Source organism: Leguminivora glycinivorella, chromosome 19, assembly GCF_023078275.1.
Source record: "Leguminivora glycinivorella isolate SPB_JAAS2020 chromosome 19, LegGlyc_1.1, whole genome shotgun sequence".
Taxonomy (NCBI): Eukaryota; Metazoa; Arthropoda; class Insecta; order Lepidoptera; family Tortricidae; genus Leguminivora; species Leguminivora glycinivorella.
This window is the reverse complement of record NC_062989.1, coordinates 4,719,947-4,736,968: the sequence shown is the minus strand read 5'-3', so window position 1 is coordinate 4,736,968 and position 17,022 is coordinate 4,719,947. Positions and strand designations below refer to the sequence as shown.

The window sequence follows — 17,022 nt, the reverse complement described above, 5'->3', positions numbered from 1 at the left end:
ATTTCTACATAATCCAACATTCGCAAGTAGCTTTCACCAGAACCCGGAAGGCGACGGTTTTTTTTTCTTAAAAATTATATACTTTAAATAAAAAACTCTTATAAATACAAAAAAAACAAAAACTTTATTTCTGGCCGGGATTCGAAACCCCGACTCCTGCGATGTGCTTGCGTACATTAGTCCGACTTCTTACGACTGAGCTACGCCCAGCCGATGCGCAGTCGGGTCGCCGAAATTAACGACCATATTTTGCGTTTACTTACGCGAGCCTAGATTAGAGCGTTTTCACATTGTCCGGTCCTGTATCGGATGATCCTGTATCCACACTCTTCTCTCATTCTTCTCTCTATTATCCTCTCCCAGACCTTCATAGTATGTGACATGAGCTTTATTCCTCGATAATTATTGCAATTTTAGACGTCTCCTTTGTTTTTATATATTGGTATCATTACTAACCTACATTCATTCGCACTCATTCCTTTTGGACGGGGGTTCTTGTTGGAGAGAACAGTAATCAGCGTCAGAATTCTACAAGCGGCAGTTGCATTTGATCTGGCTGTACTAAACACGTGGTTCCAATAATTGTTAAGAAAAAAAACCGCCGCCTTTGGGGTTCTGGTGAAAATTACTTGCGAATGTTGGATTATGTAGAAATGTGTAGGTATTTTTTAAAACTGATTTTAATGCTTTATTTATTTGATGGCAACACAAATGAATATACGTAAAGCGTTAAGGTTTGAGGAGTTTCCTCAATTCCTCATGAATCCGATTATAAAAAATCGAAGAGACAAAATTTGACTTGAAAACTCAATTATTCTTAACTTAACTAAATAAATGACACTGTTCTGAACTTAAATGCATGCTATTCTTATAAAAATACTAGTCACTATAAGTGTGCCGTTCAGATTTAAGGAGTTCCGTTTTGATCTTCATCAGCAGTTCCACTGCACCAAATGTCACTGTTCTGGACGTAAGTGCATGCTGTTCTTATAAAAATACCAAAGTCACTATAAGTGTGCCGTTCATTTTTTTATGGGATAGGAGGCAAACGAGCAGACAGGTCTACATGTAAAGTGGGGACCGATTTTTTTTTTCATTCCAACCCCGACGTGTGATATATTGTTGGATAGGTATTTAAAAATGAGTAAGGGTTTACTTAAATCGTTTTTTAATACTATTAATATTTTCGGAAATAATCGCTCCTAAAGGAAAAACAACTGTGTCCCCCCCCTCTAACTTTTGAACCATAACTTTAAAAAATATGAAAAAAATCACAAAAGTAGAACTTTATAAAGACTTTCTAGGAAAATTGTTTTAAACTTGATAGGTTTAGTAGTTTTTGAGAAAAATACGGAAAACTACGAAACCCTACACTGAGCGTGGCCCGACACGCTCTTAGCCGGTTTTTTTATTCGTATAATAATGGCTTTCTGCTAGCAAGGCACTTTGCCAATGTCAAGTAAATTACAGAGATATATAAAACACAAAACAGTATAAGTAGTTTATTTGCGAACGAGGCCTTCGCGATGCACTGGAGGATAGCTGGATCAGCAGTACAAAGCATGATGGCGGCCGGGACCACGAACTGCCGAGTGATGTCTGTAGAATTGGTTATTCGTATCTCCAAAAGAATTCTTCATTAATTGCCCTCTTTGCGTAGGCTATTCACTGCATAATATCCTTTCAAAATTATGCATTAAACAGCAGAATGCAAAAAAATAAAAATATATATCGGAGGACGATCCGCCATGTTCCATGGGTCAATCGAAAGTCTTTATCACTTATTAAAAGTGGCAACCACGCTACACAGATTGATTATTTCCTGATAAGACGGAACACAATAAACTGTGTCAAAAACTGCAAAGTGCTGCCAGGCGAAGATTAACGTACTTATCTAAAGAGTATAAATAAAGGCAGGACAGTAGTAACCGATTGCACTTGTTTAACAGTTATATTATTAATTCACATTATTGTCAGTATAAATAAATATCTCGAAGCATCAACACGTGTGTTAGAAAAGAACAAGTTTATCACGTGGAAGAGAGCATCGAACTAGTAAGTATCTATTCTTCTTTAATAAGTTGTCTCATTAAGAGGTTTATCAGTAAGTAAATAGCTAACTTCATTATGAATGTTTCTTTGCATATCATTAAGGTGCTAGCAAACCAAAACTATCCTTAACTACTGGCTATCCTGTCTGCGGGTAATTTCAATTCAACTTATTGAAATAGGTTCTTAATTTTCTTTTTTTTTCAAGAGTCCATGTGTCCACTAAATCACATGTGCAATATGTGGCTTTCGAGTGGGCACACAAACAAACATGATATACACAACAAAACATAGAAAGTACTTTTTTTTTCTGTTATTTGTAATTTTTATTGGACATAAAACTTAAATAACAAATAAATAATAAAGTACTTATTTCGATTAGTTGAAACTACCCACGTCGCAGTCAGGAGGGCCGAGGGCCTACATATTACTATATCATAAACAAAAATCGGTTTTCATCTCCTATACGTTTCATCTGACGATACTTACCTAAATAAAGTTGAGCAAAAATATCTACGGTAAGTACGATTTTTAAAACGCCAATCAATAAACTTAAGCCGAGGTTTGCTATTTTAGACCCTTTCCATCCTTATGTGTAAGAAAAAACACCTATCTATTATATAAAGGGATCAGGCCGTCGGTCGGCCCGTCAAGAAGTACAAAGTAACAACGTCAAACCCGTTCACCATCCGACGAATTATAATAGTCAGAGTAGGACCTTTATAAGGAGGACAACAAATTGAGCATTGAATGGTTCCGTTCTTTTAGCATGGAGCGTTGGGTGGGCAAAACGGCCGTGGTAACAGGCGCTAGCGCGGGGATTGGGGCAGCGATCAGCCTCCGGCTTGCCAACGAGGGGCTGCGTGTGGTGGGGCTTGACAGGAGGGAAGAACTGGTTCAGGTCAGTTTTTTAGGGTTCCGTAGTCAACTAGGAACCCTTATAGTTTCGCCATGTCTGTCTGTCCGTCCGTCCGTCCGTCCGTCCGTCCGTCCGCGGATAATCTCAGTAACCGTTAGCACTATAAAGCTGAAATTTGGTACCAATATGTATATTAATCACGCCAACAAAGTGCAAAAATAAAAAATGGAAAAAAATGTTTTATTAGGGTACCCCCCCAACATGTAAAGTGGGGGCTGATATTTTTTTTCATTCCAACCCCAACGTGTGACATATTGTTGGATAGGTATTGAAAAATGAATAAGGGTTTACTAAGATCGTTTTTTGATAATATTAATAGTTTCGGAAATAATCGCTCCTAAAGGAAAAAAAAGTGCGTCCCCCCCCCTCTAACTTTTGAACCATAAGTTTAAAAAATATGAAAAAAAATCACAAAAGAACTTTATAAAGACTTTCTAGGAAAATTGTTTTGAACTTGATAGGTTTAGTAGTTTTTGAGAAAAATACGGAAAACTACGGAACCCTACACTGAGCGTGGCCCGACACGCTCTTGGCCGGTTTTTAGTTATTTATTTAATGGTGACTGGTTTCATTTCAATGGACAATTGAGTGCCTGCTCAAAACCTCAGGCTATAAATGTTTCTCGTAAACTTGTGTTGAACAGCCGGTCTAGCCGAATGGCAATCGTTGACGCCAGACGCCGATCGAAACGCAAAATTACTAACGCTGACCCATGTCTGTATAATTATGTCTGTATAAAAAAATGCAAGTACGATAATTATCGTACTTGCATTTTTTTGGCGATTCAATTATTTAAAGCAATGCATAGGTCCTATCCTATATAGTGGGTAAATGTTAACAGATTATAATAGAACCGTGCCGTAGCCAAATTGCATTTCTGCGACGCGAAACAAAAATGAAACGTCGCGCCAATACGCAAGAGCGATAGAGATGTAGGTATATCTAAAAGCGTTTCGTTTCGTGAGCGTTTGTGCCATTCGGCTAAGTACCCAGAAATCTTAATGCTAACGCCGAAAGATCAAAAATCCTCATCTGCCTCTCCTGTCCTCTTCAAAAATCCAGATAACAATTCCCTGTCTATCTTATACGGTTAGCTGTGATTTTCCATCTTCAGAAACTGCAAGATCAGGTGACCGGGAGGGGTGAGATCTGCGCCATGCGATGCGACGTGGGCAAGCCGGAGGAGGTAGCGGCGGCCTTCGAGCGGGTGGAGGAGTTCGGGGGTGTCGACTTGCTCGTCAACAATGCGGCGTTGTTGCCTAGCGGCCATATAACAGGTGCCGTAGCCGAATGGCATTTCTGCGACGCGAAACGAAAACGAAACGCCGCGAAATGTAGAATTTAGAAAAAGAGGTAGATGGTGATAAGCAACTGACCTTTGTGCGTAGCCGAATGCACAAACGCTCACGAAACGAAACGCTCCGTAGATATCTATCTTTATCGTTCTTGCGTATTGACGCGACAGAGCCAGACTACCTTTGTTTGGCGTCGGAGAAATGCCATTCGGTTCCGGCACCTGATAAGTCCTACCGCTCGTAGTTCACTCTCGACGAACCGTCTCTAAGAGTGTAGGTACAGAAGGTCTACCATACACCATTTGCACTAAGGATTTGCACTTGTAAATTAGTAGGCAAAAAAAAATTGAATACATACATACATACATATAATCACGCCTGCATCCCATAAAGGGGTAGGCAGAGCACATGAACTACTAAGTTTCATTGCCACTCTTGGCAAAAAGGGGTTGAAAAAATCCAAATTGTGACATTGCAGTGACAGGTTGCCAGCCCCTCGCCCACGCCACAATTTAACCCATATCACACAGCCGACTTCTACGACACCCACAGGAAGAAAGGGGGTGGTGAAATTCTTAACCCGTCACCACACGGGGGAAAAATTTAATACCTTCTTGAATTGTTGTTTAAAATATCTTATCTCCCATCTACATATTTTGCAGAGGCCCTCAGTGACCCCCTAAAAGATGCCCAAGTCCATCAAATGATAAACGTGAATATCACCGGCTACGTCCTGTGCTCGCGTCATGCTGTTGCTTCCATGAAGAAACGGGGAGTGGAAGGTCATATAGTTGTCATCAACAGGTTGGTAGCATAATAGCATATACACATCTATCCGTATGTGCCAAGCGTAGATCTAGGGGAGGAGTCATGCGAGTCATGACCTCGTGACTCCTGGTACGGTCACGGACTTTAATTGTTGATCCACTTCTAGCTCATTTTATACTGGACATATCATAGTTAAGCATAGTTAAGCTATGAAGTTCCAGTATAAAATGAGCTAGAAGTGGATCAACAATTAAAGTCCGTGACGTACCTAGATTAGTCAAAATGTCCTCGTGACCTCTCCTGGGGAAGAGGCTGGAGAGGCCGATTCAATACGTAACCCTCTGAGTACAAAGCTGGATCCGCTCTTAAATATACATTGTACAATTTCGATTCGATTGTGCAGATCCATACTAATATTATAAATGGGAAAGTGTGTGTGTTTGTTTGTTTGTCCGTCTTTCACGTGTGTCACGCCAAAACGGGACAACGAATTGACGTGATTGAAGAGATTTGAGGTACCTATTTGAAGGGATGGAGAATGACATAGGCTACATTTTTGACTGTCTAACCCCCCATTTCCTCAAAATGGGGTGTGGAAGTTTGCGTGGTAGGTAACATATAGGTATATCCCATATTGGTTCAAAGGTATTTGTGACAATCAGCGCTCCTCATCCTCTCCTTAATGAACGTCTAAATATATAAAAGAAGAAGCTGACTGACTGACTGACTGACTGACTGACTGACTGACTGACTGACATATCAACGCACAGCCGAAACCGCTGGTCCTAGAGATTTCAAATTTGGCACGTAGGTTCCTTATATAGTGTAGAGGAGCACTAAGAAAGGATTTTCCAAAATTCACCTCCTAAGGGGGTCAAATGGGGGTTCAAAGTTTGTATGGGGAAACAAGATTAGTTTGACTATTCTATTCGAAACTTCACAGGAAGATTCCTTAAGACATATGACTGAATACGTGTTTCAGGTTTTTTGAAAATTTAACCCCTAAAAGGGTGAAAAGGGGGTGATAAAGTCAAAAAATCAATATGGGTATCGTTTTTATGGTTTATCGGGTCGCTGATCACGATAAATACAACGTTTTTAAAATCTAACGAGGCGGAAGTGAAATACCTTCTCCCCCGTTGTGGTGCAATGGGGTTTAAATATCAAAAAAATATATAAAAGAAGATATTGACTGACTGACTGACATATCAACGCACAGCCGAAATCGCTGGTCCTAGAGATCTCAAATTTGGCACGTAGGTTCCTTATATAGTGTAGAGAAGCACTAAGAAAGGATTTTTCAAAATTCACCTCCTAAGGGGGTCAAATGGGGCTAACAATGTTAGTTTCACTGTTTTATTCGAAACTTCACAGGAGGGATCCTAAAAACATATGACTAAAGACGTGTTTCAGGTTTTTTGAAAATCTAACCCCTAAAAGGGTGAAAAAGGGGGGATAAAGTCAAAAAACTAATATGGGTATGGTTTATACGGTTTATTGGGTCGCTGATCACGATAAATACAACGTTTTTAAAATCTAACGAAGCGGAAGTGAAATACCTTCTCCCCTGTTGTAGATTGTAGTGCAATGTGGGGTTTAAATATCAAAAAATATATAAAATAAGAAACTGACTGACTGACTAACTGACATAATATATCAACACACAGCCGAAACCGCTGGTCCTAGAGATTTCAAATTTGGCACATAGGTTCCTTATATGGCGTAGAGGAGCACTAAGAAAGGATTTTTCAAATTTCTCCTCTTAAAAGGGTGAAATGGGGGTTCAAAGTTTGTATGGGGAAACAAGATTAGTTTGACTATTTTATTCGAAACTTCATAGGAGGATTCCTAAAGACATATGACTAAATACATGTTTCAGGTTTTTTTGAAAATTTGACCCCTAAAGGGGTGCAAAGGGGGTAAAGTCAAAAACACAATATGGGTATCGTTTTTATGGTTTATCGGGTCGTTGAACACGATAAATACAACGATTTTAAAATCTAATGAGGTGGAAAAGAAATTTTCTCCCTGTTGTTGTGCAATAGGGTTAAAATATCTGTTACGAACTCTTTTAGTGTTTGTGGTCAAGTTAAATGTCAAAATATTTAAATTTATGTTTTCTTATTGATTGTTATGTTCTTCTGTATGTCACTCTAGGAATAAATGGCGAAACGTTTCGCCATGACCCTTTACCGGCTCATTATTTATTTAGTTTCCTTCATCTGGCGACCGTTAAATAAGATGGAAATACTAAAAAAAGAACGTAGTGTAGCCAGGAGGCTTTTTACAATCGCGAAAAGTGAAATTAACGCTATTCTAGAGTCGGCAAATATCGACGATATCACCGCGGCCTTCAATAAACTCCAGCTTCGAGCCGATTCCCTGTTCAACGTTGACCAGCGTATAAAAGAACAGTGGCTAAAAACGGACGAGATGACTGAAGACGAAATTTACGAGGATTGCATGACCAGCGATAAGTATATAACCGACTGGGAGCGTATAAAAGTCATGTACGACAGCGTTTCCCGGAAGAATGAACGCGTGAAGAGGTCTCGCAAGTCTAGCGGCAGCGATGTGTCGAATAATACAGATAAGTCTCATCAATGTTGTGAGAAGTCGACATGCAGTACAGCATGTCATACAAGAAGATTTCGCCTACCAAAATTTGAGTTACGCAAGTTCGACGGAAATTCTAAAAATTGGATTGGTTTTTGGTGTCAATTTCAGAAAATCCACGACGACGAAACAATTGACGACGGAGATAAGTTTCAGTACCTCTACCAGTGCACTGTTCCAGATACTCCAGCACGAGAGATCGTCGAGAGCTTTCCGCCGTCGGGAGCTAACTACAAGAAGGCTATTGAGCAACTGAAGTCCAGGTTTGCGCGTGATGAAATGTTGATCGACATTTATGTGCGTGAGCTCCTTAACCTTGTACTAGCACAAGCAAAAGGTAATACTTCTTATAAATTAGGCCACTTATACGATAAATTAAATACGCAATTATTAGCACTGCAAAGCTTAGGTGTCACTATAGATAAATATGCTGCTTTACTTTTCCCTTTAGTTGAGTCCGCCTTGCCCGAATCTGTTTTACGAGCATGGCAGAGATCCCATGCAACCGAGGAGAAAGGCGACGATCATCTGAACCGGCTTATGAAGTTCCTGAAACGCGAAGTCGAGTCGGAGGAGCGGATCCAGCTCGCGCGCAGCGGGATAGCATCGGGTGACAGTTTGCATAGCGTTCCTACTCAACAACCTACCGCGGCATGCTTTGTGTCCACGGAAGACGCAGGTAAGAGAATTTGTTGCGTTTGGTGTGAAAAGGCATCACATAGCAGCTTCGAGTGCTACAAGGCTAATAAAATGTCGTATGAGGCTAGGAAGGAAGTGTTAAATAAAAAAGGAGCATGCCTAATTTGTTTGAAACCGGGACATAATGCGAAAAAATGCAAGAATTTTACAAAATGCCTTTTCTGCTCCAAACGTCATTCTGTATTGATGTGCCCTGACATTAAAACGTCAAGTCAAATTGAAAACGTGAAAAATTCGAATGTTGGAACGTCAAACTTAAGTAACAACGTAACTCAATATAAGGCTAGTACCACACTGTTGCAAACGTTTATGGCAAATATTGTCAGTGATAATAAATGTATACAGGTACGATGTTTTATCGACTCGGGAGCGCAGAAGACATACTTACGTCGCGACATTATTGAAAGCTTAGGCTTGAAACCTATCGGTAACGAAATCGTGTCAAATTGCCTTTTTGGAGGAATAGAAACTGAAAAGGAACTGTTTCATACATACGCGATTACTTTAGGAAGCCTTGATAAAAAGTTTCAATGTACAATGACCGCGCGAGGGAAGTCAACGCTCTGTGGGTATGTTCCTCGTTTAAATATAAATCACGAGATGTTCAAAGAGTTGCAAAGGAATAACATCACGTTGAGCGACGTCGGCGACGCGGCCGCACCCGACATCGGGCTACTGATCGGCGCGGATCACGCAGGCGCCTTGCTCACTAAAAGTTTTCTGGAACTGAACAATAACCTCGTTGCGATTAAAACCAAATTCGGTTGGACTCTTCAAGGACCCATTACAAACACATGCAGTGTCTTGACGAACGTAGTATTGGTGAATAATTTGCAGATATCAGAGCTTTGGGACTTAGAAACTCTTGGAATACGAGATCCAGCGGAAGTTGCGAATAAGGCGAAGACAGATACAGTCATAATGGATCAGTTTAGAGACTCGATCAAGATTAATGACGAAGGACGGTACGAAGTTGACTTACCGTGGAAACCAAATCATGGAGAACTCCTTGACAATAAACACTTAGCTGAAAAGAGACTGATGTCAACAACGCAGAAGCTAGAAAAGCTAAAAGAGTTTGATAACAATGGACATGTCTTCGAAGATTGGTTAAACGACGGCATAATCGAAGAAGTTGATGACGCATCGAAGCCTAAACACTACCTGTGCCATCACGCTGTCATTAAGAATACCAGCCTCACTACACGAGTTCGTCCGGTCTTTGACGCGTCAGCGCGAGATTACAACGGGAATTCGCTTAACTCGTTTCTAGAAAAAGGCTTGAATTGTCTGGAATTGATTCCAAAACTATTGATAAAGTTCAGAAAACATGCTATTGGGATAACGTCCGATATTAAAAAAGCATTCCTGCAGATATCATTGAAAAAAGAAGATAGAGAATATCTGTCATTCCTGTGGTGGAAGAATAATGAAAGGAAAGAGTTTATAACCTACCGCCATTGTCGAGTCGTATTTGGTGTAACTTGTAGTCCATTTCTTCTAAGTGCGACAATAAACTACCACTTAGAGAAGTACACCGAAGAGTTTAAGGATACAGCCAAACGACTAAGAGACTCATTCTATGTTGACAACTGTGTCATCAGTTTAGAATCGGAAGAAGAAGCCGAAACCTTCATAGAAGAAGCAAAAAGAGTTATGTCAGATGCGAAATTTGATTTAAGAGGTTGGGTGACTACTCCCATGTCCAAATGTATAGAAACTATTTCAAATGAAAATAACTTGTCTGTACTCGGCCTTATGTGGGACGTCAATATGGACCAACTATTCTGTAACGTCAACTTCGCACATGGTACTGGCATAAAAGAAAACGTTACAAAAAGAAGTTTGCTCTCTATAACTCAGAAAGTTTTTGATCCTGTCAGCTTGGCATGTCCAGTGACACTTGTACCTAAGCTAATATTACAGAAAACTTGGAATTTACGCCTGAGTTGGGACAGTGAGCTACCTGATAATTTACAAAAGGAATTTTTGGAGTGGTCTAAACATATTCACTTGCTGAACGACTGCCGAATCCCACGTCGACTTACTTGTAAGCCTATAGACAAATGTGAAAACAGTCTGCATGTCTTTTGTGACGCAAGCAAGGTTTCATTTGCAACTGCTATCTTCTTACGAAGTGATTATGAAGGAGAAGTCACTGTACAACTAGTCCAAGCCAAATCGCGCGTGTCCCCAATCCATGAGGTCAGCATACCGCGTTTGGAACTGATGGCAGCATTGATTGCTACACGGTTATATCTTCAGGTTAAACAAGCCTTAGATATGTCAAACTGCCGCGTTTTTTTCTGGACTGACGCAAGTGTAGCTTTTACCTGGATTACTACTGAAGGTGATTGGAACATATTTGTCAAGAACAGGGTTAAAGAAATCCGACAGCATACAAACGTGGAAGATTGGCGTCACTTACCAGGCATAATGAACCCTGCCGACTTACCATCTAGAGGCTGCAACGCCAAACAACTGCTGAAAAGCAAATGGTGGGAGGGACCTGCCTGGCTAAAAGCAAAAGAAAGTGAATGGCCTAAATCTCAATTAATCGTAGATGAGCGAGAAGTTAACAAAGAAAGTAAGAAAGTAGTTCTTGTTAACACTACTACAGACTATAGTACATTCCTGTCTTCGCTAACCTACTTCTCCAAATACACTATGATAGTGAGGATGGTAGCATGGATATTGAGATTTTCGTACAACTGTAAAAATGCAGAAGATAAACAGAGTGGTGAACTGACCTGTGAAGAGTTCCAGAGTGCTGAGAAGAGGCTCCTGAAGATTCTTCAGACCGAAAGGGCAGAAGTAGATCAAAAAAAGATGAACAATTTGAAGATGTTTAAAGACGAAGAAGGCTTACTGAGGATTCGCACTAAATTAGTTCTCAGCGACGAGCCTTCTGACTTTGTCTGTCCGATTTACTTGCCGGGCAAACATGTGATTATTCAAAGATTAGTTGCTTCCAAACATCGTCTTATGTACCATGCCGGTCCTACTATACTATTGGTAGCCCTCAGAGAGAAATACTGGATCACAGGTATAAGAAGACTCGTCAGCTCGACCGTCTCCAAATGCATACCCTGCAAGCGGCTCGCGGTGAAGCATGCTGATATTGCTGATACACCTTTACCACCTTTACCTCGTGACAGAATAAAACCAGCTGCCGCTTTCGAAGTGACAGGTATAGACCTAGCCGGTCCACTTTTTCTGCGGTCGGGAGGGAAGGTATGGATAATTTTATTCACCTGCGCAGTTTACCGAGCCGTACATCTTGAACTTACCAAATCGTTGACGACAGAAGCATTTCTCATGGCCTTACGGAGGTTCATCGCGAGGCGTGGAAGAGTTGACACGATATACACTGATAATGGAACCAACTTCCACGGAGCTGATAACCTTCTTAAGGGTTTGGACTGGCAAGAGATTGCGGCCTATTCCAGCGTGAGGAACATTAAGTGGAAGTTCAGTCCTCCTGCAGCACCGTGGTGGGGGGGTTGGTGGGAGCGTTTGATACGTTCTCTCAAGGACCTCCTTAGACGAAACTTAGGCCAGAAGATATTAGCATACGAAGAGCTGATGACTTTGATGCACGATTGTGAGGCTTTGATCAATTCAAGACCTTTAACCTACGTCGCGGACAACTCCGATAAGCTAAAACCCATCACTCCCGCGTGCTTCACACAAGGGCTTCCTTCGAGCGAGATGCCGGACTTAGACCAGCTCGATCATGACTCACTCAACAGGCGCCTCAGGTATCTTCATAAGTTGAGGGAAGATCTACGAGAAAGGTTCAGGAACGAGTACATCGGGATGCTCATCCAGAAGGGCAAGGAGAGGGACTCTCATTTAAGGGTAGGTGATGTAGTTTTAATAGAGACAGACTCTAAGCGTATTAAGTGGCCTTTAGGGAGGATTGTAGAAACCTTTGCTGGTGCTGACGGTTACATAAGAGTAGCCAAGGTACGCACTGCTGATGGAGAGTATACACGAGCAGTTCAACGTTTGTACCCACTTGAAGTGCCATCAGACACAATATAAGGAAGAGTTTTGGGCCTCTGCCCCAAAAGGTGGGAGAATGTTACGAACTCTTTTAGTGTTTGTGGTCAAGTTAAATGTCAAAATATTTAAATTTATGTTTTCTTATTGATTGTTATGTTCTTCTGTATGTCACTCTAGGAATAAATGGCGAAACGTTTCGCCATGACCCTTTACCGGCTCATTATTTATTTAGTTTCCTTCAGGGATAGGGATAGGGATAGGGATAGGGATAGGGATAGGGATAGGGATAGGGATAGGGATAGGGATAGGGATAGGGATAGGGATAGGGATAGGGATAGGGATAGGGATAGGGATAGGGATAGGGATAGGGATAGGGATAGGGATAGGGATAGGGATAGGGATAGGGATAGGGATAGGGATAGGGATAGGGATAGGGATAGGGATAGGGATAGGGATAGGGATAGGGATAGGGATAGGGATAGGGATAGGGATAGGGATAGGGATAGGGATAGGGATAGGGATAGGATAGGGATAGGGATAGGGATAGGGATAGGGATAGGGATAGGGATAGGGATAGGGATAGGGATAGGATAGGGATAGGGATAGGGATAGGGATAGGGATAGGGATAGGGATAGGGATAGGGATAGGGATAGGGATAGGGATAGGGATAGGGATAGGGATAGGGATAGGGATAGGATAGGGATAGGGATAGGGATAGGGATAGGGATAGGGATAGGGATAGGGATAGGGATAGGGATAGGGGGATAGGGATAGGGATAGGGATAGGGATAGGGATAGGGATAGGGATAGGGATAGGGATAGGGATAGGGATAGGGATAGGGATAGGGATAGGGATAGGGATAGGGATAGGGATAGGGATAGATAAGAATAGGGATAGGGATAGGGATAGGGATAGGGATAGGGATAGGGATAGGGATAGGGATAGGGATAGGGATAGGGATAGGGATAGATAAGAATAGGGATAGGGATAGGGATAGGGGACGGGGACGGGGACGGGAATAGGGATAGGGGAGGGACGGGGACAGGGACGGGACGGGGACGGAGATGGGGACAAGAATAGAGATAGGGTCGGGGATAAGAATAGGGATTGGGGTCGGACTAATCGGTCGGCAATCGATATCTAGGCTGTGTAAAATGCAGGTGGCTCAGTGCGAAGGGATTAGTAAGTAGGCATCGGCGAGTATCCTGCATCCGTAATAACTATTACATTCAATGTGCTGTAAGAAGATCGTTGTTTGCTTGCCTTTTATATGTTTACGTTTGCAATAAGTATAAGCAAAATGGAAAAAATTGTAAGCGACAATGCAAGGAAGTACTTTTTACCCACCGACCATAGCGTCGAGATACTGGCTATGTGGGTTGTATGAAGTTTCCCCAGTATAAATATTTATATAGGTAAAATACAAACATATTCGTACCTACTACCTACGCTGTGGTCGCTGTGTAACAATTCTACAATCATTGCAAGAATTTCTTTTAAAACAATAGTAATATGTGTAAGGTACAGTCAGCCAAAAAAGTGGTTTACCACTTTTCGATCAATAGAGAGAGATCGATCAGCAAATAGATCAGTTACAATGGCCCCCAGTCGAGAATTGCCCCGCTTTACCTTAATCGAAGTAATCGCGGACAGATGTACCTACAAAGAAACCTACGGATCCAAATGAAAATCTTATTTTTTGTAAACGTTTCAATAAACGTTCCAAAAAAGTGGTTTACCACTTTTCGATCAATAGAGTCGAAAAGTGGTAAACCACTTTCTTGGCTGACCGTACAGCAAATAGATCAGTTACAATGGCCCCCCAGTCGAGAATTGTCCCGCTTTACCTTAATCGAAGTAATCACGGACAGATGTACCTACAAAGAAACCTACGGATCCAAATGAAAATCTTATTTTTTGTAAACGTTTCAATAAGAATACTTTTATTACGCGGGCGAAGCCGCGGGTAAAAGCTAGTTGCTACTAAAGCGATCTTAACCTTTCAGCGTGGGAGGCCACTACATCCCCTCCATACCAGTGGCCAACCTGTACCCGATGACCAAGCATGCCGTCACCGCCTTCTGCACTGCGCTGAACGATGAACTGGCGCATGCAAAAGCGAAGATCAAGATCACTGTAAGAATATCATTTCCCTCCTAGAGCTACGTAGGTTTCTGAAACTTTTTGCAGTCATGGACAACTTTCACAATATGTAAACAATCCCTGTCAAAATCTATTTTAGGATAACGTCTAGTACAGTCGACTACAAAGAGATATACTTATACACTTTTTCACCTTATTGCATAGTAATAAGGTGAAAAAATGGATACATCTCTTTGTAGTCGACTGTAACCTACCTAAGTCGGTACAATAACTGACTTACTGTGACTTACTGTGACTTACAGTGGAGTGCACTGTAGTTGGGCCATTTTTTTCAAAGTTGTCCACCCCACTTTTTTTTTGGATTTGGAAATTTTTATGTGTTTTCCACTCAGAATCGCGAGCTCTTTCAAGCCTAATAGGAGAAAAAAAGTGTCCCAAGGTTTTTTTCCCATTCCGTTACCATTTTTTCATACATTTTGTATGGCGGTAACGGAATGGAAGGTTCGAAAAAATGTATCTTGGGACATTTTTTTTCTCCTATCAGGATCGAAAGAGCTATCGATTCTGAGTATGAATTGCGTAAAAAATACCCATGTTACAAAAACAGTGAGGTGGACAACTTTAAAAAAAAAATGGCCCAGTTCAGCTAAAAGTAAATATACTATACCCCCATTCCAGAGTCTCTCTCCCGGCCTGGTCGACACTGATATGGGTCGCCTGGTGAGTGAGGACGTTGCGGGCGCCGAGGCGTATTCTGCTACGCCTAAACTGAGGACGAAAGACGTCGTCGATGCCTTGGTCTACGTCGTGTCGACGCCTCCTAACGTAAATGTAAGACAATATTCCCCAACATTTTCATACGGTTAAGTTAAGGCTGGTTTTAGTGTCATGCGGACCGACCGCGCGGAGCGATCCGCGCGACCAATTCGTATGAAGTTGATGTTGTCTCCCATGTTGTCTCCCTGAAGCGAACACGTATTCGCTCGACAGAGCCAGACTTGATTTCCGCCGGCATTTCGGTGGCGTTTCGCGTCGCAGAAATGCCATTCGGCTACGGAGCCTGGGTGCGTAGCCGAATGTCACAAACGCTTACGAAACGCTCACGAAACGAAACGCTAATAGATATCTATCGCTCTTGCGTATTGGAGCGACAGAGCCAGACTACCTTTCGGGGCGTTTCGTTTTCGTTTCGCGTCGGATAAATATGCCATTCGGCTACGGAACCTGGTCCTCTACGAGCAGTAGAACCGATAGGACTATGTAAAGGGGAGAACTGAGGATCCTTCTCGAAGATAATATCGAATAGTCGTTTTGAGTGACCGTTGTCATGAATTGTTAACATACCTAATATACTTCCCCAAGAGGAAGTTAGGTATGCCTTGGTCTAGACCGAAGCGTAAATTTAAAGTTAGTCAGAACTTATATTTTCAAAACAATCATTATCATGTATACATGTAATTAGATACTTACTTTATAATATATTTGCAAATTCATGATATTGTTTTCAGATATTGGAGTTGACTATCTCAGCTCTGAATGAGATAAGGCACTAAAAAATTACGAAGAAGTCGAAAAACTAACAACGGCGGCTGGATGGGTATAATACCCATACTTATTGCACCGAAATGGAACAAAATATAACGTTAATAGCAAATTGACTTGTGTTTTATTGCGGTTTTGAAAAGATGGAAGAACTGTATGAGAGACGGTATTGAAATTATTCGGTAGGTTTTAAGTTCAAATCCGAATTGTATTTCAAGAAACATCGCTTTTGACACTGATAATGATAATATCGTATATCCGATCCATAACTAAATAATTAATAATTATGTAGATCGTATACAGGGTGGGGCCTGTAACAAAAGCAAAAAATTAAACTGTAGGCTGTACTCCTTAAACTGACCAACATTTGTTTAGCGACTTTACAAAATCATGAAGTCTCTAATTTTCTAACTTTTCATACAAAATAAATATTAGCTTCAATGGACGCCATTAATGTTGTCATTGACGTTGTCAGTCACACTTTACACTTAACAGAATTCGCAATACATTACCTCTGAGAAAAAACTTTCAAGGGTGATAAAAATCAAAATACAAGTTATTTTTAAAAGTCGCTGAACAAATGTTGATCAGTATAAGGAGAATAGCCTACAGTTTAATTTTTTGCTTTTGTTACAGGCCCCACTCTGTATATATCGTAGACCTAATATCTAAATTAATAATTTGACGTAAGTAAAGCCTGACAAGTTTTTATTTGACCCTCGCTACGTTGCGGATTTTCAGCTGAACTAATTTATTTTACTGGCAAGGATTAATATTTGACACCCGTCGTCAAAAGTCATTGAATGTCAGTGATGTAAACGAGAAGTAAATATTTTCAATTTTCTAACGGTTTCATCGTTTATACGCCTTTGTATCTCTATTCCTACAAATTGTATATAAACTGTTGTACACAATAAAGTGATTACTACTACTACTACTACTTATATACATAGAAAACGTCCATGACTCAGGAACAAATATCTGTGCTCATCACACAAATAAATGCCCTTACCGGGATTCA

General features: G+C 41.1%; 2 protein-coding genes across 2 annotated transcripts; both read left to right on the top strand.

Annotated features, from left to right (window-relative positions):
- Window positions 1–1,909: 1,909 nt before the first annotated feature.
- On the top strand, window positions 1,910–16,113 carry LOC125236269 (farnesol dehydrogenase-like). The gene is made up of 7 exons (XM_048142984.1): window positions 1,910–2,055; window positions 2,818–2,950; window positions 4,083–4,245; window positions 4,926–5,067; window positions 14,363–14,492; window positions 15,138–15,290; window positions 15,968–16,113. The coding sequence occupies exons 2-7, from the start codon at window positions 2,819–2,821 to the stop codon at window positions 16,010–16,012; spliced, it is 765 nt and encodes a 254-aa protein (XP_047998941.1). The 5' UTR covers window positions 1,910–2,055; window position 2,818; the 3' UTR covers window positions 16,013–16,113.
- On the top strand, window positions 10,288–12,584 carry LOC125236266. Its single transcript, XM_048142978.1, has 2 exons — window positions 10,288–11,310; window positions 11,956–12,584. The coding sequence occupies exons 1-2, from the start codon at window positions 10,576–10,578 to the stop codon at window positions 12,391–12,393; spliced, it is 1,173 nt and encodes a 390-aa protein (XP_047998935.1). The 5' UTR covers window positions 10,288–10,575; the 3' UTR covers window positions 12,394–12,584.
- Window positions 16,114–17,022: the final 909 nt, after the last annotated feature.

What these genes read in the sequence shown, in the direction of transcription:
- LOC125236269 (XM_048142984.1), top strand. Translation starts at nt 2,819, where the DNA reads ATGGAGCGTTGGGTGGGCAAAACGGCCGTGGTAACAGGCGCTAGCGCG. An exon ending in GGAGGGAAGAACTGGTTCAG is followed by an intron (nt 2,951 to 4,082) that starts GTCAGTTTTTTA and finishes TTCCATCTTCAG; the next exon opens with AAACTGCAAGATCAGGTGAC. An exon ending in CATATAGTTGTCATCAACAG is followed by an intron (nt 5,068 to 14,362) that starts GTTGGTAGCATA and finishes TTAACCTTTCAG; the next exon opens with CGTGGGAGGCCACTACATCC.
- LOC125236266 (XM_048142978.1), top strand. Translation starts at nt 10,576, where the DNA reads ATGGCAGCATTGATTGCTACACGGTTATATCTTCAGGTTAAACAAGCC. An exon ending in ATGTGATTATTCAAAGATTA is followed by an intron (nt 11,311 to 11,955) that starts GTTGCTTCCAAA and finishes CACGATTGTGAG; the next exon opens with GCTTTGATCAATTCAAGACC.